At 42.7% G+C, this 20612-nt stretch overlaps 1 protein-coding gene across 1 annotated transcript in view; it reads right to left on the bottom strand.

Annotated features, from left to right (window-relative positions):
- Window positions 1-16451, bottom strand: part of maml2 (mastermind like transcriptional coactivator 2) — a 145463-nt gene extending 129012 nt beyond the window's left edge. The window contains exon 1 of the mRNA XM_045704162.1: window positions 15118-16451. Coding sequence (XP_045560118.1) covers window positions 15118-15537 — 420 coding nt within the window. The 5' untranslated portion in view covers window positions 15538-16451. The remainder of the gene's footprint in view (window positions 1-15117) is intronic.
- Between the last annotated feature and the right edge of the window lie 4161 nt (window positions 16452-20612).

The following is a 20612-nucleotide window of genomic DNA, read 5'->3' as shown; positions in this document are numbered from 1 at the left end:
GGCCGGGAGTTTGAGATAATAAACAACTAGAATGTTGATATTATGTTGGGCCGGGAGTTTGAGATAATAAACAACTAGAATGTTGATATTATGTTGGGCCGGGAGTGTGAGATAATAAACAACTAGAATGTTGATATTATGTTGGGCCGGGAGTTTGAGATAATAAGCAACTAGGATGTTGATATTATGTTGGGCCGGGAGTTTGAGATAATAAGCAACTAGAATGTTGATATTATGTTGGGCCGGGAGTTTGAGATAATAAATAACTAGAATGTTGATATTATGTTGGGCCGGGAGTTTGAGATAATAAACAACTAGAATGTTGATATTATGTTGGGCCGGGAGTTTGAGATAATAAATAACTAGAATGTTGATATTATGTTGGGCCGGGAGTTTGAGATAATAAATAACTAGAATGTTGATATTATGTTGGGCCGGGAGTTTGAGATAATAAATAACTAGAATGTTGATATTATGTTGGGCCGGGAGTTTGAGATAATAAGCAACTAGGATGTTGATATTATGTTGGGCCGGGAGTTTGAGATAATAAGCAACTAGAATGTTGATATTATGTTGGGCCGGGAGTTTGAGATAATAAACAACTAGAATGTTGATATTATGTTGGGCCGGGAGTTTGAGATAATAAACAACTAGAATGTTGATATTATGTTGGGCCGGGAGTTTGAGATAATAAATAACTAGAATGTTGATATTATGTTGGGCCGGGAGTTTGAGATAATAAATAACTAGAATGTTGATATTATGTTGGGCCGGGAGTTTGAGATAATAAATAACTAGAATGTTGATATTATGTTGGGCGGGAGTTTGAGATAATAAGCAACTAGGATGTTGATATTATGTTGGGCCGGGAGTTTGAGATAATAAGTAACTAGAATGTTGATATTATGTTGGGCCGGGAGTTTGAGATAATAAACAACTAGAATGTTGATATTATGTTGGGCCGGGAGTTTGAGATAATAAGCAACTAGGATGTTGATATTATGTTGGGCCGGGAGTTTGAGATAATAAGCAACTAGAATGTTGATATTATGTTGGGCCGGGAGTTTGAGATAATAAACAACTAGAATGTTGATATTATGTTGGGCCGGGAGTTTGAGATAATAAACAACTAGAATGTTGATATTATGTTGGGCCGGGAGTTTGAGATAATAAATAACTAGAATGTTGATATTATGTTGGGCCGGGAGTTTGAGATAATAAATAACTAGAATGTTGATATTATGTTGGGCCGGGAGTTTGAGATAATAAATAACTAGAATGTTGATATTATGTTGGGCCGGGAGTTTGAGATAATAAATAACTAGAATGTTGATATTATGTTGGGCCGGGAGTTTGAGATAATAAATAACTAGAATGTTGATATTATGTTGGGCCGGGAGTTTGAGATAATAAGCAACTAGGATGTTGATATTATGTTGGGCCGGGAGTTTGAGATAATAAGCAACTAGAATGTTGATATTATGTTGGGCCGGGAGTTTGAGATAATAAACAACTAGAATGTTGATATTATGTTGGGCCGGGAGTTTGAGATAATAAACAAGTGATACCAAGAGAGACCCTGATTTGTAGAACGGGATTTAATGCAGCTAGTTAGGCAGTGAAACTAGACAACAATGTTGGTCTCAGTTTCAAATTTTCAGTAAACTAAAACACTCTGTCATTCCCCTAATCTCCCCAAATTAGCACTCATCCCAATAAAAGCATTGGATTGGTGCAATCCCGGGCTAGAGGGAGTTTCCACCAGTCATTTCCTCTTAAATCTATGAAGGGAAGCGTACCAATAAGAGCAGAGAATTACAACTGACAATGTATGGCTATGTTCTCAATCTAACTTCCTGTCCTGGTGTCTAACTTCCTGTCCTGGTGTCTGTCTGTCCATGTTCAGTCCCTATGTTCTCAATCTAACTTCCTGTCCTGGTGTCTAACTTCCTGTCCTGGTATCTGTCTGTCCATGTTCAGTCCCGATGTTCACAATCTAACTTCCTGTCCTGGTATCTGTCTGTCCATGTTCAGTCCCTATGTTCTCAATCTAACTTCCTGTCCTGGTGTCTAACTTCCTGTCCTGGTGTCTGTCTGTCCATGTTCAGTTGTGGACACAAGAGGGAGACCTAATGTCCTTTTGACCTGAAGTTGTGTGTGAACTGTTCTGTTGTTCAGGTAAAGAGCTACACTGACATGCTGTATTTCCACATTCAAATTATTATCCAGCAAAAATGAGGTTAAAACTTTATTTAAAGTACATATTAATAATGCATTATAACATCCTTCATAATACCTTATAATCCACTTCAAATGTGTCACTGCACAGAACCAGAGGACCAGAGGAGACAGAGAGGCTGTGTGCATGCCAGAGATTGTTCCAATAGCACCCTATCCCCTATGGGTCCTGGTCAAAAAGTAGTGCACTATAAAGGGAATAGGGTGAGTCAGATTGGATCCAGGCTGCAGCCCCGGAGGCAAAACAAGTACCACTTACACCATCTCTCTCTCTCCCTCTCTCTCATATTGCTGCTGCGATGCCACAATGTGGTTTTTCACCTAATAGATATTGCGATTTGCTTACGAATTCTTTGTGGGTCTGTGTAATCTGAGGGAAACATGTCTCTCTAAATATGTGTCTTCTCTTGAGAGCCAGGTCTGCCTATGGCGGCATCTCTCAATAGCAAGGCCATGGTCACTGAGTCTGTACATAGTCAAAAGGTTTTCTTACTTTTGCATCAGTCACAGTGGTCAGGTAGCTGGCTGGCTAGCTGCGTCATAGAAAATACACTGGTACAGTGGTAGCTGGCTGGCTAGCTGCGTCATAGAAAATACACTGGTACAGTGGTAGCTGGCTGGCTAGCTGCGTCAAAGAAAATACACTGGTACAGTGGTAGCTGGCTGGCTAGCTGCGTCAAAGAAAATACACTGGTACAGTGGTAGCTGGTTGGCTAGCTGCGTCAAAGAAAATACACTGGTACAGTGGTAGCTGGCTGGCTAGCTGCGTCATAGAAAATACACTGGTACAGTGGTAGCTGGCTGGCTAGCTGCGTCATAGAAAATACACTGGTACAGTGGTAGCTGGCTGGCTAGCTGCGTCATAGAAAATACACTGGTACAGTGGTAGCTGGCTGGCTAGCTGCGTCAAAGAAAATACACTGGTACAGTGGTAGCTGGCTGGCTAGCTGCGTCACAGAAAATACACTGGTACAGTGGTAGCTGGCTGGCTAGCTGCGTCATAGAAAATACACTGGTACAGTGGTAGCTGGCTGGCTAGCTGCGTCAAAGTAAATACACTGGTACAGTGGTAGCTGGCTGGCTAGCTGCGTCACAGAAAATACACTGGTACAGTGGTAGCTGGCTGGCTAGCTGCGTCATAGAAAATACACTGGTACAGTGGTAGCTGGCTGGCTAGCTGCGTCAAAGAAAATACACTGGTACAGTGGTAGCTGGCTGGCTAGCTGCGTCAAAGAAAATACACTGGTACAGTGGTAGCTGGCTGGCTAGCTGCGTCACAGAAAATACACTGGTACAGTGGTAGCTGGCTGGCTAGCTGCGTCATAGAAAATACACTGGTACAGTGGTAGCTGGCTGGCTAGCTGCGTCATAGAAAATACACTGGTACAGTGGTAGCTGGCTGGCTAGCTGCGTCATAGAAAATACACTGGTACAGTGGTAGCTGGCTGGCTAGCTGCGACATAGAAAATACACTGGTACAGTGGTAGCTGGCTGGCTAGCTGCGTCATAGAAAATACACTGGTACAGTGGTAGCTGGCTGGCTAGCTGCGTCATAGAAAATACACTGGTACAGTGGTAGCTGGCTGGCTAGCTGCATCATAGAAAATACACTGGTACAGTGGTAGCTGGCTGGCTAGCTGCGTCATAGAAAATACACTGGTACAGTGGTAGCTGGCTGGCTAGCTGCGTCATAGAAAATACACTAAGTTCTGTACAATTTAACGTAAATCAGAATATAAGTTAAATTCTGCATGTAAACGTTCTAACGAAATGACATTAACAAGCTTTAGTATTCATGAACCACACTGAGAGACAGACACTGACTGGTTATAAAAATGTCTCTAGACCACACTTAACCACTGTCTCCTATCCGATGGAAGTCAAGTCTCTGTCTACTTCCCAAATGGCTCCCTATTCCCTATGTAGTACACTACTTTAGACCAGAACCCATAGGGTCAAATGTGAGGCAGGGCTCTGATCAACATCAGTGGACTACTCTCAAAGACCGGCTATGAAAAAGCCAACTGACACTTACTCTTGTGTTACTGACTTGTTGCACCCTCGACAACTACTATGATTATTATTATTTGACCATGCTGGTCATTTATGAACATTTTAACATCTTGACCATGTGCTGTTATAATATCCACCCTGCACAGCCAGAAGAGGACTGGCCACCCCTCATAGCCTGGTTCAACTCTAGGTTTCTTCCTAGGTTTTGGCCTTTCTAGGGAGTTTTTCCTAGGGAGTTTTTCCTAGCCACCGTGCTTCTTTCACATGCATTGCTTGCTGTTTGGGGGGTTTTAGGCTGGGTTTCTGTACAGCACTTTGAGATATCAGCTGATGTACGAAGGGCTATATAAATACATTTGATTTGATTTTTGATTTGATTTGACTATATAGGGAACCATTTGGAAGGAAGTCTACAGGAAGTCAACAGGAAGTCAACAGGAAGTCAACTGCATCTCTATAAAATCTACCTGGTGTAACGCTCGTGGTTGGAAAGAGAAGTGGTCCAAGGCGCAGCGTTTGTAAGTGTTCATGATTCTTTATTTTCACAACACACTCAAACAAAATAACAAAAGGCAGAGAAAAAACCCGAAAGCGCACAGTTCTGTCAGACAACATGAATAATAAACAGATAATAACCTCCCACAAACACGCACACAGGTGGAAAACAGGCTGCCTAAGTATGATTCCCAATCGGAGACAACGATAGACAGCTGCCTCTGATTGGGAACCACACTCGGCAGCAAAAACAAAGAAACAGAAAACATAGACTTCCCAACCCGAGTCACACCCTGATCTAACATAGAGAATAATAAGGGTCTCTACGGACAGGGCGTGACACCTAGATTACTGACTGATACTGTATCTATAAAATCTACCTACATTACTTAACTAAAAATAACACAACATTGCATGCTAGCACTGTATTTAACCTACTGTAATGTCATTAATGATTTATGGGAAGCTACCCTAAATTAGGCTAAATAATGTCTGTTTCCATGAACTATATGAACCAGGGAGGGGAGAGAGGGGGAGAGAGAGAGAGAGAGGGAGAGAGAGAGCGAGAGAGAGAGGGAGAGAGAGAGAGAGAGAGAGAGAGAGGTGAGGTGGGAGAGAGCGAAAGAAAGAAAGAGAGAAAGACAGAAAGACAGAGGGGAAAGAAAGGGGGGAGAGAGAAGGAGGAGGGGGTAGTGGGGAGAGAGAGAGAGGCAGATATCTGTAAACTCTTGCAAATATAGTCTCATCTCTCCCATTTTGACATGATATTGTTACACTCCTTGGGAACAGTTTCATAGCCTCTAGTCTGCATGTCCAACTCCCCAGGGGCTAATGAGATAAAAACAACCAGGAAAATCTCCCATCTCAGCTTGGCTGGTTGGCTGGTTGGCTGTGGCCCTTGCAGTGTGCCCCTTACCACAGATGCCTCATGCAGCACAGGAAACGGGTAGAACCAGCGCACGAACACACGCAAGCACAGTACCAGATCAATGTGGAGCTATATACAGGGAGTACCAGATCAATGTGGAGCTATATACAGGAAGTACCAGTACCAGATCAATGTAGAGCTATATACAGGGAGAACCAGATCCATGTGGAGCTATATACAGGGAGTACCAGATCAATGTGGAGCTATATACAGGGAGTACCAGATCAATGTGGAGCTATATACAGGAAGTACCAGTACCAGATCAATGTGGAGCTATATACAGGAAGTACCAGATCAATGTGGAGCTATATACAGGGAGAACCAGATCAATGTGGAGCTATATACAGGGAGTACCAGATCAATGTGGAGCTATATACAGGAAGAACCAGATCAATGTGGAGCTATATACAGGGAGTACCAGTACCACATCAATGTGGAGCTATATACAGGGAGAACCAGATGAGTATAACAGAGTACCAGATCAATGTGGAGCTATATACAGGAAGTACCAGATCAATGTGGAGCTATATACAGGGAGTACCAGATCAATGTGGAGCTATATACAGGAAGTACCAGTACCAGATCAATGTGTAGCTATATACAGGGAGAACCAGATCAATGTGGAGCTATATACAGGGAGTACCAGATCAATGTGGAGCTATATACAGGAAGTACCAGATCAATGTGGAGCTATATACAGGGAGTACCAGATCAATGTGGAGCTATATACAGGGAGTACCAGATCAATGTGGAGCTATATACAGGGAGTACCAGATCAATGTGGAGCTATATACAGGAAGTACCAGATCAATGTGGAGCTATATACAGGGAGTACCAGATCAATGTGGAGCTATATACAGGAAGTACCAGATCAATGTGGAGCTATATACAGGGAGTACCAGATCAATGTGGAGCTATATACAGGAAGTACCAGTACCAGATCAATGTGTAGCTATATACAGGGAGAACCAGATCAATGTGGAGCTATATACAGGAAGTACCAGTACCAGATCAATGTGGAGCTATATACAGGGAGTACCAGATCAATGTGGAGCTATATACAGGAAGTACCAGATCAATGTGGAGCTATATACAGGGAGTACCAGATCAATGTGGAGCTATATACAGGGAGTACCAGATCAATGTGGAGCTATATACAGGAAGTACCAGATCAATGTGGAGCTATATACAGGAAGTACCAGATCAATGTGGAGCTGTATACAGGGAGTACCAGATCAATGTGGAGCTATATACAGGGAGTACCAGATCAATGTGGAGCTATATACAGGGAGTACCAGATCAATGTGGAGCTATATACAGGAAGTACCAGATCAATGTGGAGCTATATACAGGGAGTACCAGATCAATGTGGAGCTATATACAGGAAGTACCAGATCAATGTGGAGCTATATACAGGGAGTACCAGATCAATGTGGAGCTATATACAGGAAGTACCAGATCAATGTGGAGCTATATACAGGGAGAACCAGATCAATGTGGAGCTATATACAGGAAGTACCAGATCAATGTGCAGCTATATACAGGAAGTACCAGTACCAGATCAATGTGGAGCTATATACAGGGAGTACCAGATCAATGTGGAGCTATATACAGGGAGTACCAGATCAATGTGGAGCTATATACAGGAAGTACCAGATCAATGTGGAGCTATATACAGGAAGTACCAGATCAATGTGGAGCTATATACAGGAAGTACCAGATCAATGTGGAGCTATATACAGGGAGAACCAGATCAATGTGGAGCTATATACAGGGAGAACCAGATCAATGTGGAGCTATATACAGGAAGTACCAGATCAATGTGCAGCTATATACAGGAAGTACCAGTACCAGATCAATGTGGAGCTATATACAGGGAGTACCAGATCAATGTGGAGCTATATACAGGGAGTACCAGATCAATGTGGAGCTATATACAGGAAGTACCAGATCCATGTGGAGCTATATACAGGGAGTACCAGATCAATGTGGAGCTATATACAGGGAGTACCAGATCAATGTGGATCTATATACAGGGAGTACCAGATCAATGTGGAGCAATATACAGGAAGTACCAGATCAATGTGGAGCTATATACAGGAAGTACCAGATCAATGTGGAGCTATATACAGGAAGTACCAGATCAATGTGGAGCTATATACAGGAAGTACCAGATCAATGTGGAGCTATATACAGGGAGTACCAGATCAATGTGGAGCTATATACAGGGAGTACCAGATCAATGTGGAGCTATATACAGGAAGTACCAGATCAATGTGGAGCTATATACAGGAAGTACCAGTACCAGATCAATGTGGAGCTATATACAGGAAGTACCAGTACCAGATCAATGTGGAGCTATATACAGGAAGTACCAGTACCAGATCAATGTGGAGCTATATACAGGAAGTACCAGTACCAGATCAATGTGGAGCTATATACAGGAAGTACCAGTACCAGATCAATGTGGAGCTATATACAGGGAGTACCAGATCAATGTGGAGCTATATACAGGGAGTACCAGATCAATGTGGATCTATATACAGGGAGTACCAGATCAATGTGGAGCTATATACAGGAAGTACCAGTACCAGATCAATGTGGAGCTATATACAGGAAGTACCAGATCAATGTGGAGCTATATACAGGAAGTACCAGATCAATGTGGAGCTATATACAGGGAGTACCAGATCAATGTGGATCTATATACAGGGAGTAATGATGTGTGTGTGTGTGTGAGTGAGTGAGTGAGTGAGTGAGTGAGTGAGTGAGTGAGTGAGTGAGTGAGTGAGTGAGTGAGTGAGTGAGTGAGTGAGTGAGTGAGTGAGTGAGTGAGTGAGTGTCAAATCAAAGTAAAGTAAATTGGTCGCGTACACAGATTTACAGATGTAGTGAAATGCTTGTGTTTCTACAGTAGCTCCAACAGTACAGTAATACCTAGCAATACAAAACAATGTCTAATGCTGGTGTTTCTAGCTCCAACAGTACAGTAATACCTAATGCTTGTGTTTCTACAGCAGCTCCAACAGTACAGTAATACCTAATGCTTGTGTTTCTAGCTCCAACAGTACAGTAATACCTAATGCTTGTGTTTCTAGCTCCAACAGTACAGTAATACCTAATGCTTGTGTTTCTAGCTCCAACAGTAATACCTAATGCTTGTGTTTCTAGCTCCAACAGTACAGTAATATCTAATGCTTGTGTTTCTAGCTCCAACAGTAATACCTAATGCTTGTGTTTCTAGCTCCAACAGTACAGTAATATCTAATGCTTGTGTTTCTAGCTCCAACAGTACAGTAATACCTAATGCTTGTGTTTCTAGCTCCAACAGTACAGTAATACCTAATGCTTGTGTTTCTAGCTCCAACAGTACAGTAATATATAATGCTTGTGTTTCTAGCTCCAACAGTACAGTAATAGCTAATGCTTGTGTTTCTAGCTCCAACAGTACAGTAATACCTAATGCTTGTGTTTCTAGCTCCAACAGTACAGTAATACCTAATGCTTGTGTGTCTAGCTCCAACAGTACAGTAATATCTAATGCTTGTGTTTCTAGCTCCAACAGTACAGTAATATCTAATGCTTGTGTTTCTAGCACCAACTGTACAGTAATATCTAATGCTTGTGTTTCTAGCTCCAACAGTACAGTAATAGCTAATGCTTGTGTTTCTAGCTCCAACAGTACAGTAATACCTAATGCTTGTGTTTCTAGCTCCAACAGACAGTAATACCTAATGCTTGTGTGTCTAGCTCCAACAGTACAGTAATATCTAATGCTTGTGTTTCTAGCTCCAACAGTACAGTAATATCTAATGCTTGTGTTTCTAGCACCAACTGTACAGTAATATCTATTGCTTGTGTTTCTAGCTCCAACAGTAATACCTAATGCTTGTGTTTCTAGCTCCAACAGTACAGTAATACCTAATGCTTGTGTTTCTAGCTCCAACAGTAATACCTAATGCTTGTGTTTCTAGCTCCAACAGTAATACCTAATGCTTGTGTTTCTAGCTCCAACAGTAATACCTAATGCTTGTGTTTCTAGCTCCAACAGTACAGTAATACCTAATGCTTGTGTTTCTAGCTCCAACAGTACAGTAATACCTAATGCTTGTGTTTCTAGCTCCAACAGTACAGTAATACCTAATGCTTGTGTTTCTAGCTCCAACAGTACAGTAATACCTAATGCTTGTGTTTCTAGCTCCAACAGTACAGTAATACCTAATGCTTGTGTTTCTAGCTCCAACAGTAATACCTAATGCTTGTGTTTCTAGCTCCAACAGTACAGTAATATCTAATGCTGGTGTTTCTAGCTCCAACAGTACAGTAATACCTAATGCTTGTGTTTCTAGCTCCAACAGTACAGTAATACCTAATGCTTGTGTTTCTAGCTCCAACAGTAATACCTAATGCTTGTGTTTATAGCTCCAACAGTAATACCTAATGCTGGTGTTTCTAGCTCCAACAGTAATACCTAATACTTGTGTTTCTAGCTCCAACAGTACAGTAATACCTAATGCTTGTGTTTCTAGCTCCAACAGTACAGTAATACCTAATGCTTGTGTTTCTAGCTCCAACAGTACAGTAATACCTAATGCTTGTGTTTCTACAGTAGCTCCAACAGTAATACCTAATGCTTGTGTTTCTAGCTCCAACAGTACAGTAATACCTAAGGCTTGTGTTTCTAGCTCCAACAGTAATACCTAATGCTTGTGTTTCTAGCTCCAACAGTACAGTAATACCTAATGCTTGTGTTTCTAGCTCCAACAGTACAGTAATACCTAATGCTTGTGTTTCTAGCTCCAACAGTAATACCTAATGCTTGTGTTTCTAGCTCCAACAGTAATACCTAATGCTTGTGTTTCTAGCTCCAACAGTAATACCTAATGCTTGTGTTTCTAGCTCCAACAGTACAGTAATACCTAATGCTTGTGTTTCTAGCTCCAACAGTACAGTAATACCTAATGCTTGTGTTTCTAGCTCCAACAGTACAGTAATACCTAATGCTTGTGTTTCTAGCTCCAACAGTAATACCTAATGCTTGTGTTTCTACAGTAGCTCCAACAGTACAGTAATACCTAATGCTTGTGTTTCTAGCTCCAACAGTACAGTAATACCTAATGCTTGTGTTTCTAGCTCCAACAGTACAGTAATACCTAATGCTTGTGTTTCTACAGTAGCTCCAACAGTAATACCTAATGCTTGTGTTTCTAGCTCCAACAGTAATACCTACTGCTTGTGTTTCTAGCTCCAACAGTACAGTAATACCTAATGCTTGTGTTTCTAGCTCCAACAGTAATACCTAATGCTTGTGTTTCTAGCTCCAACAGTAATACCTAATGCTTGTGTTTCTAGCTCCAACAGTAATACCTAATGCTTGTGTGTCTAGCTCCAACAGTACAGTAATACCTAATGCTTGTGTTTCTAGCTCCAACAGTACAGTAATACCTAATGCTTGTGTTTCTAGCTCCAACAGTACAGTAATACCTAATGCTTGTGTTTCTACAGTAGCTCCAACAGTAATACCTAATGCTTATGTTTCTAGCTCCAACAGTACAGTAATACCTAAGGCTTGTGTTTCTAGCTCCAACAGTAATACCTAATGCTTGTGTTTCTAGCTCCAACAGTACAGTAATACCTAATGCTTGTGTTTCTAGCTCCAACAGTAATACCTAATGCTTGTGTTTCTAGCTCCAACAGTAATACCTAATGCTTGTGTTTCTAGCTCCAACAGTAATACCTAATGCTTGTGTTTCTACAGTAGCTCCAACAGTACAGTAATACCTAATGCTTGTGTTTCTAGCTCCAACAGTACAGTAATACCTAATGCTTGTGTTTCTAGCTCCAACAGTACAGTAATACCTAATGCTTGTGTTTCTACAGTAGCTCCAACAGTAATACCTAATGCTTGTGTTTCTAGCTCCAACAGTAATACCTACTGCTTGTGTTTCTAGCTCCAACAGTACAGTAATACCTAATGCTTGTGTTTCTAGCTCCAACAGTACAGTAATACCTAATGCTTGTGTTTCTAGCTCCAACAGTAATACCTAATGCTTGTGTTTCTAGCTCCAACAGTACAGTAATACCTAATGCTTGTGTTTCTAGCTCCAACAGTAATACCTAATGCTTGTGTTTCTAGCTCCAACAGTACAGTAATACCTAATGCTTGTGTTTCTAGCTCCAACAGTACAGTAATACCTAATGCTTGTGTTTCTAGCTCCAACAGTACAGTAATATCTAATGCTTGTGTTTCTAGCTCCAACAGTAATACCTAATGCTTGTGTTTCTACAGCAGCTCCAACAGTACAGTAATACCTAATGCTTGTGTTTCTACAGCAGCTCCAACAGTACAGTAATACCTAATGCTTGTGTTTCTAGCTCCAACAGTACAGTAATACCTAATGCTTGTGTTTCTAGCTCCAACAGTACAGTAATATCTAATGCTTGTGTTTCTAGCTCCAACAGTAATACCTAATGCTTGTGTTTCTACAGCAGCTCCAACAGTACAGTAATACCTAGCAATACAAAACAATGCACACAAAATCCAGAAAGTAATTAAGAAATATCAGAACAAAGCAATGCCAGAGTCCGGGATTATATTTTTGTAAATTGTCTCAGAGAGATTTTGACACAGATTCACACACCTCCACTCTAGTCAAAAGTAATTCATGTTGGTTCATGTTATCCTGACCCCTTTACCTTCCTAGTTGGTTCATGTTATCCTGACCCCTAATTGGTTCATGTTATCCTGACCCCTAATTGGTTCATGTTATCCTGACCCTTTACCTTCCTAGCACTGACTGTCCTTACACGCATCCGCTAAAGTAAGATTAATTTAGCTACTTTTTAACTGTCAACAACATTAGAGATAGGAATGTAGACTGTAGTTAGGGGTGTAGACTGTAGTTAGGGGTGTAGACTGTAGTTAGGGCTGTAGACTGTAGTTAGGAATGTCGTTACGAATGTAAACTGTCGTTAGGAATGTGGACTGTAGTTAGGGGCAGATATTAATTAGGGGTGTAGTTAGGGGGGCAGACTGTAGTTATGCGTGTAGACTGTAGTTAGGGATGTAGACTGTAGTTAGGGCTGTATTTAGGTATGTAGACTAGTTAGTACTATAGACTGTAGCTGGGCATATAGACTGTAGTTAGGAATTTAGTTAGGAATGTAGACTGTAGTTAGGAATGTCGTTACGAATGTAGACTGTCGTTAGGAATGTGGACTGTAGTTAGGAATGTGGACCGTAGTTAGGAATGTGGACCGTAGTTAGGGGAAGACATTAATTAGGGGTGTAGTTAGGGGGGCAGACTGTAGTTAGGTATGTAGACTGTAGTTAGGGCTGTAGACTGTAGCTAGGGATGTAGACTGTAGCTAGGGCTGTAGACTGTAGCTAGGGCTGTAGACTGTAGTTAGGGATGTAGACTGTAGTTAGGGATGTAGTTATGTATGTAGACTAATTAGGACTGTAGACTGTAGTTAGGACTGTAGACTGTAGTCAGGAATGTAGACTGTAGTCAGGAATGGAGTTAGGAATGTAGACCGCTGTTTGGGATGTAGTTAGGTGTGTAGACTGTCATTAGTTATGTAGACTGTAGTCAGGAATATAGACTGTAGTCAGAAACGTCGACTGTAGTCAGAAACGTCGACTGTAGTCAGAAACGTCGACTGTAGTCAGGTATGTAGATAGGAATGTAGACTGTAGTTAGGGCTGTAGCTAGAAATGTAGACTGTCGTTTGGGGTGCAGACTGTAGTAAGGGGTTTAGTTAGGATGTAGACTGTAGTTAGGGGTGTAGACCGTAGTTAGGATTGTTTTTAGGGATACAGAGTGTAGTTAGGGCTGCAGACTGTAGTTAGGTATGTAGACTTTAGTTAGGTATGTAGACTGTAGTTAGGTATGTAGACTGTAGTTAGGATTGTTTTTAGGGATACAGACTGTAGTTAGGGCTGTAGACTGTAGTTAGGACTGCAGACTGTAGTTAGGGGTGGAGACTGTAGTTAGGGGTGGAGACTGTAGTTAGGGGTGGAGACTGTAGTTAGGGGTGCAGACTGTAGTTAGGGGTGCAGACTGTAGTTAGGGGTGCAGACTGTTATGGGGTGCAGACTGTAGTTAGGTATGTAGACTGTAGTTAGGGGTGTAGACTGTAGTTAGGTATGTAGACTGTAGTTAGGATTGTTTTTAGGGATATAGACTGTAGTTAGGGATGTAGACTGTAGTTAGGGCTGTAGACTGTAGTTAGGGCTGTAGACTGTAGTTAGGGCTGTAGACTGTAGTTAGGATTGTTTTTAGGGATACAGACTGTAGTTAGGGCTGTAGACTGTAGTTAGGGCTGTAGACTGTAGTTAGGGCTGTAGACTGTAGTTAGGGGTGTAGACTGTAGTTAGGTATGAGACTGTAGTTAGGATTGTTTTTAGGGATACAGACTGTAGTTAGGTATGAGACTGTAGTTAGGGCTGTAGACTGTAGTTAGGGCTGTAGACTGTAGTTAGGGGTGTAGACTGTAGTTAGGGGTGTAGACTGTAGTTAGGGGTGTAGACTGTAGTTAGGGCTGTAGACTGTAGTTAGGGGTGTAGACTGTAGTTAGGGGTGTAGACTGTAGTTAGGGGTGTAGACTGTAGTTAGGATTGTTTTTAGGGATACAGACTGTAGTTAGGTATGTAGACTGTAGTTAGGGCTGTAGACTGTAGTTAGGGCTGTAGACTGTAGTTAGGGCTGTAGACTGTAGTTAGGGGTGTAGACTGTAGTTAGGTATGACACTGTAGTTAGGATTGTTTTTAGGGATACAGACTGTAGTTAGGGCTGTAGACTGTAGTTAGGGCTGTAGACTGTAGTTAGGGCTGTAGACTGTAGTTAGGGGTGTAGACTGTAGTTAGGGGTGTAGACTGTAGTTCGGGGTGTAGACTGTAGTTAGGGCTGTAGACTGTAGTTAGGGCTGTAGACTGTAGTTAGGATTGTTTTTAGGGATACAGACTGTAGTTAGGGCTGTAGACTGTAGTTAGGGCTGTAGACTGTAGTTTGGGCTGTAGACTGTAGTTTGGGCTGTAGACTGTAGTTTGGGCTGTAGACTGTAGTTAGGATTGTTTTTAGGGATACAGGCTGCAGGTCGGAAGGTAATGTAGCTTAGCAGTTAGAGACGAGCCAGCAACCGGAAGGTTGCCAGTTTGAATCCCTTGTGATGGGAAAAGAAATCAGGCAGGAAGTGAGCTGGCAAATAGAGGGTTGCTTGTATCAAATCCTAGACGCCATTGGCTGACGTTGTGCCCATGAGCCACCCCCCTCACTACAACTGCTGTACAGGCGCACAAGTGTGGCAGCACCCGCATATGTATGTGTGTCTTTGGCAGAGGTTAAGATGAAGTGGAAATATAATTTCGGTTGGACATTTTGTACAAATAAAGTGATGTTAATGCGAAATTCCCTCAAGAGACATATTCATCAATCACTTACTGCTATTCGTGTCGAGATCTTCTGGTCTCCAGCTGAGGAGCTCTGGCATTTCTGGTCCCCATTAACTCTGCTGTAGTCTGGAGGTTGTTGGTTCGAAGCCCGGTTCCCCTTTGTTTTCCTATTCCCGGGTCCCTGATGCACAATGTTCAGCAGGTGAAGAGTACTCTCGTGTTCCCGGTCAGAGTTCTCGGCCTGGCCTCGCTGGTACCGGTTCTCACAGGTGGAGTGATGCCTTCGACACAGTTCTATCCGCGCGCGTAACCGTTCCACTATGGCGCTGTGAAGCTGCGGGACGGCAGAGCCCCGGGAGGTCGCGAGCGGTCCCGTAACCCCACCGCCTGGCATAGAGCCCACCATACCAAGACCTAACATTGGTACGAACCCTCCTGCTGCGGGCTGTGCGGGAGTTGCTTCTCCCATGCCTTCTGGCACCCCGCAAGAAGTTCGATCAAAAAAAGGTTCCCAGTGTTTTTACAGAGACCACAATAAAAAAACATCGAATATTAAAAAAAAACAGCTCTCTAATGATTAGGAATGATAATCATACAATATATATATATTAATTATTTTGTTGGTCTTACTTTAGCATATTTGCCACTGTTACATGGAATGGGATATGAACAAGTCCCCACGAGGTCCAAGTGCTCCTTTACTGATTTGATAAACGACTATTCGGTTCCCGACTACACCACATGCAACGTGAACACCCAACCCTAATTCAGTCTCCTGTAATTCGACAGAAAATCAAAAAAGGACGAAAACTTAAATATATCACGAACAATGGCATTTTAGTAGCCAATTTGACTAGAAGCGTATGGCAAATTGCTTTTACAATGAGTAACCTACATATGATCATAAAATAACCTACCGCACTTTGCGTTGAATATCAACGGTATATTCAACGTGGACCAGTCACCACCGAAACAAAACGTTATATTGGGGAAAATGCACGAAACGTCCAGCGACTCACGACATGAATTTTCTTTTTTACATTAGCAATTTTTTTTCTTCTTTTCTCCCCCCCCCCCCTTCTCCTCGTCCTGATCAAAAGCAGCTGGTTAGCCTACATCTTGGTCAATTCTGAAAATAACGAAACTGTAAAGATACGGGTAAAGGTACGCCGAGGTGCGAACACACAAACACTGATTGTGATTCTAGCTTGGGCTGTGTCAAGTATTCCATTGACAATCATTTGTCCGTCCGAGCTGTAGCCTACACGGAGGCACGGGAAATGCGGGGGTACTACACTCTCATTGTATGAGCATTCCTTCCTCTGGTCATGAAATACGCATATGGATGATGGTGCCCAAACGCACACTCTAGTGTAGGGCAATATGAACTACACACTGAGATGGCCACGCTGCTGTGGTGATGGGACAGAAACACTGAGAGACGGCCACGCTGCTGTGGTGATGGGACAGAAACACTGAGAGACGGCCACGCTGCTGTGGTGATGGGACAGAAACACTGAGAGACGGCCACGCTGTTGTGGTGATGGGACAGAAACACTGAGAGATGGCCACGCTGCTGTGGTGATGGGACAGAAACACTGAGAGACGGCCACGCTGTTGTGGTGATGGGACAGAAACACTGAGAGACGGCCACGCTGTTGTGGTGATGGGACAGAAAATTAACATAGGAATATTGGACAGTGACTGTCAGATGTTTATGATTGTAATGTGTGGAGTAGTGTGCCCTTCCTCTCCTTTAAACTTTTAAGCATGATAAGGCATACCAGAAGTGAACCTAGCTCCTGTAAATGTGAGACAGTCAAAGGACACTGTAGGTCTAAGCTAAGTACTTCATTCTGATAAAGTAAAAACGTAAATAAAACAATCCAGTGACAACTACAGCAGAAACAGTAAGTAGGATAGTAAAGCACGACTTACCCAATACCAGGTGGTGTAATGTAACACATGACTTACCCAATACCAGGTGGTGTAATGTAACACATGACTTACCCAATACCAGGTGGTGTAATGTAACACATGACTTACCCAATACCAGGTGGTGTAATGTAACACATGACTTACCCAATACCAGGTGGTGTAATGTAACACATGACTTACCCAATACCAGGTGGTGTAATGTAACACATGACTTACCCAATACCAGGTGGTGTAATGTAACACATGACTTACCCAATACCAGGTGGTGTAATGTAACACATGACTTACCCAATACCAGGTGGTGTAATGTAACACATGACTTACCCAATACCAGGTGGTGTAATGTAACACATGACTTACCCAATACCAGGTGGTGTAATGTAACACATGACTTACCCAATACCAGGTGGTGTAATGTAACACATGACTTACCCAATAATAGATTTACCCAATACCAGGTGGTGTAATGTAACACATGACTTACCCAATAATAGATTTACCCAATACCAGGTGGTGTAATGTAACACATGACTTACCCAATACCAGGTGGTGTAATGTAACACATGACTTACCCAATAATAGACTTACCCAATACCAGGTGGTGTAATGTAACACATGACTTACCCAATACCAGGTGGTGTAATGTAACACATGACTTACCCAATAATAGACTTACCCAATACCAGGTGGTGTAATGTAACACATGACTTACCCAATACCAGTTGGTGTAATGTAACACATGACTTACCCAATACCAGGTGGTGTAATGTAACACATGACTTACCCAATAATAGATTTACCCAATACCAGGTGGTATAATGTAACACATGACTTACCCAATAGACTTACCCAATACCAGGTGGTGTAATGTAACACATGACTTACCCAATAATAGATTTACCCAATACCAGGTGGTGTAATGTAACACATGACTTACCCAATAATAGATTTACCCAATACCAGGTGGTGTAATGTAACACATGACTTACCCAATACCAGGTGGTGTAATGTAACACATGACTTAGCCAATACCAGGTGGTGTAATGTAACACATGACTTAACCAATACCAGGTGGTGTAATGTAACACATGACTTAGCCAATACCAGGTGGTGTAATGTAACACATGACTTACCCAATACCAGGTGGTGTAATGTAACACATGACTTACCCAATACCAGGTGGTGTAATGTTTAGCCTAGTTGGAGCGATCTAGGATGCTGCTCATCTCATGGCACTGATGATGAGGATGTCGTTGACTCACCCAACCAGGTATTTGTCAAGTGAGGTGCCACAACTTACAAACACTATGGATTGAATCGATCTGGATGATGATGATGATGATGGTATAATGTGTTATGGTTTGGTGAGCTCATCCATGCAACAAAATACTTTACTACTGTTAACTACTAGTTTGTCCAAAATAGCATCCTATACCCTAGTTTCCTATTTCCTTGACCAGAATCCAATAGGGTGAAATCCCCTCTGTCATGTCATGCTGCTGTAGTGACAGCCAGCTCTCTAGCTCCCTCCGCTGGTGCAGGCTTGACATGGCCTCAGCATGGCTTTATGCAACCTGCTTTGCGCTCACAAAATGGCAGTGGGAATAGGCCGTGCTGTCCGACCCTATTGAAGTTGACATTTAAAATGTTTAGGGACGTCCTAAGGATCCCGGATAGCACTAACCCCCTCAGTAGTGTTCTCACCATAGACTGGAGAAATGAACAAGTACAGTATTTTAAAAAATGTAATAAAATGTATGCACTCTACTGTAAGTCGCTCTGGATAAGAGCGTCTGCTAAATGACTAAAATGTAAATGTAAATGTACAGTATCTGTCAACTACAGCAGAGGACAGTGACTGGCAACTTATCCTGTGTGTAGCAGTGGTCCTCATTGGACTAACTGAGTGACTCAGGTCAGAGAGGCAGTCATAGGCCCTTACATACTCGTCGCCAAACCCCACTGGCTCCAGGTCATCTATAAGTCTTTGATAGGTAAAGCCCCGCCTTATCTCAGCTCACTGGTCACCATAGCATCACCCACCCGCAGCACGAACTCCAGCAGGTATATCTCACTGATCATCCCCGAAGCCAATTCCTCCTTTGGTCGCCTTTCCTTCCAGTTCTCTGCTGCCAATGACTGGAATGAATTTCAAAAATCACTTAAGCTGGAGTCTTATATCTCCCTCTCTAACTTTAAGCATCAGCTGTCAGAGCAGCTTACCGATCACTGTACCTGTACACAGCCCATCTGTAAATAGCCGACCCAACTACCTCATCCCCATATTGTTATGTATCTTCTTGCTCTTTTGCACCCCAGTATCTCTACTTGCACATCATCATCTGCACATCTATCACTCCAGTGTTTAATTGCTAAATTGTTATTAATTTGCCTCTATGGCCTATTTATTGCCTTACCTCCCTAATCTTCTACATTTGCACACACTGTATACAGATTTTATCTATTGTGTTATTACAGACACCGGTTAGTCAGGCTGATTGAGGTAGTATGTACATGTAGATATGGTTAAAGTGACTATGCATATATGATGAACAGAGAGTAGCAGTAGCGTAAAAGAGGGGTTGGCGGGTGGTGGGACACAATGCAGATAGCCCGGTTAGCCTTAGTCTTGGTTACGTTGAGGGATAGGTTGTTATTCTGGCACCACCCGTCCAGGTCTCTGACTTCCTCCCTATAGGCTGTCTCGTCGTTGTCGGTGATCAGGCCTACCACTGTTGTCATCTGCAAACTTAATGATGGTGCTGGAGTCGTGCCTGGCCGTGCAGTCGTGGGTGAACAGGGAGTACAGGAGGGGACTGAGCACGCACCCCTGGGGAGCTCCAGTGTTGAGGATCAGCTACCTACCCTTACCACCTGGGGGCGGCCCATCAGGAAGTTCAGGATCCAGTTGCAGAGGGAGGTGTTTAGTCCCAGGATCCTTAGCTTAGTGATGAGCTTTGAGGGTACTGTGGTGTTGAACGCTGAGCTGTAGTCAATGAACAGCATTCTCACATAAGTGTTCCTTTTGTCCAGGTGGGAAAGGGCAGTGTGGAGTGCAATAGAGATTGCATCATCTGTGGATCTGTTTGAGCGGTATGCAAATTGGAGTGGGTCTAGGGTTTCTGGGATAATGGTGTTGATGTGAGCCATGACCAGCCTTTCAAAGCACTTCATGGCTACAGACGTGAGTGCTACGGGTCGGTAGGCATTTAGACTGATTACCTTGGTGTTCTTGGGCACAGGGACTATGGTGGTCTGCTTGAAACATGTTGGTATTACAGACTCAGACAGAGACATGTTGAGAATGTCAGTGAAGACACCTGCCAGTTGGTCAGCACATGCCCGGAGTACACGTCCTGGTAATCCGTCTGGCCCTGCGGCCTTGTGAATGTTGACCTGTTTAAAGGTCTTACTCACGTCGGCTACGGAGAGCGTGATCACACAGTCGCCTGGAACAGCTGATGCTCTCATGCATGCCTCAGTGTTGCTTGCCTCGAACGGAGCATAGAAGTGATTTAGCTCGTCTGGTAGGCTCGTGTCACTGGGCAGCTCGCGGCTGTGTTTCCCTTTTGTAGTCTGTAATAGTTTTCAAGCCCTGTCACATCC

This window comes from Salmo salar, chromosome ssa20 (genome assembly GCF_905237065.1).
Source record: "Salmo salar chromosome ssa20, Ssal_v3.1, whole genome shotgun sequence".
NCBI classification, from domain to species: domain Eukaryota; kingdom Metazoa; phylum Chordata; class Actinopteri; order Salmoniformes; family Salmonidae; genus Salmo; species Salmo salar.
The sequence above is the reverse complement of the archived record's forward strand: the minus strand, read 5'-3'. Positions and strand labels throughout refer to the sequence as shown.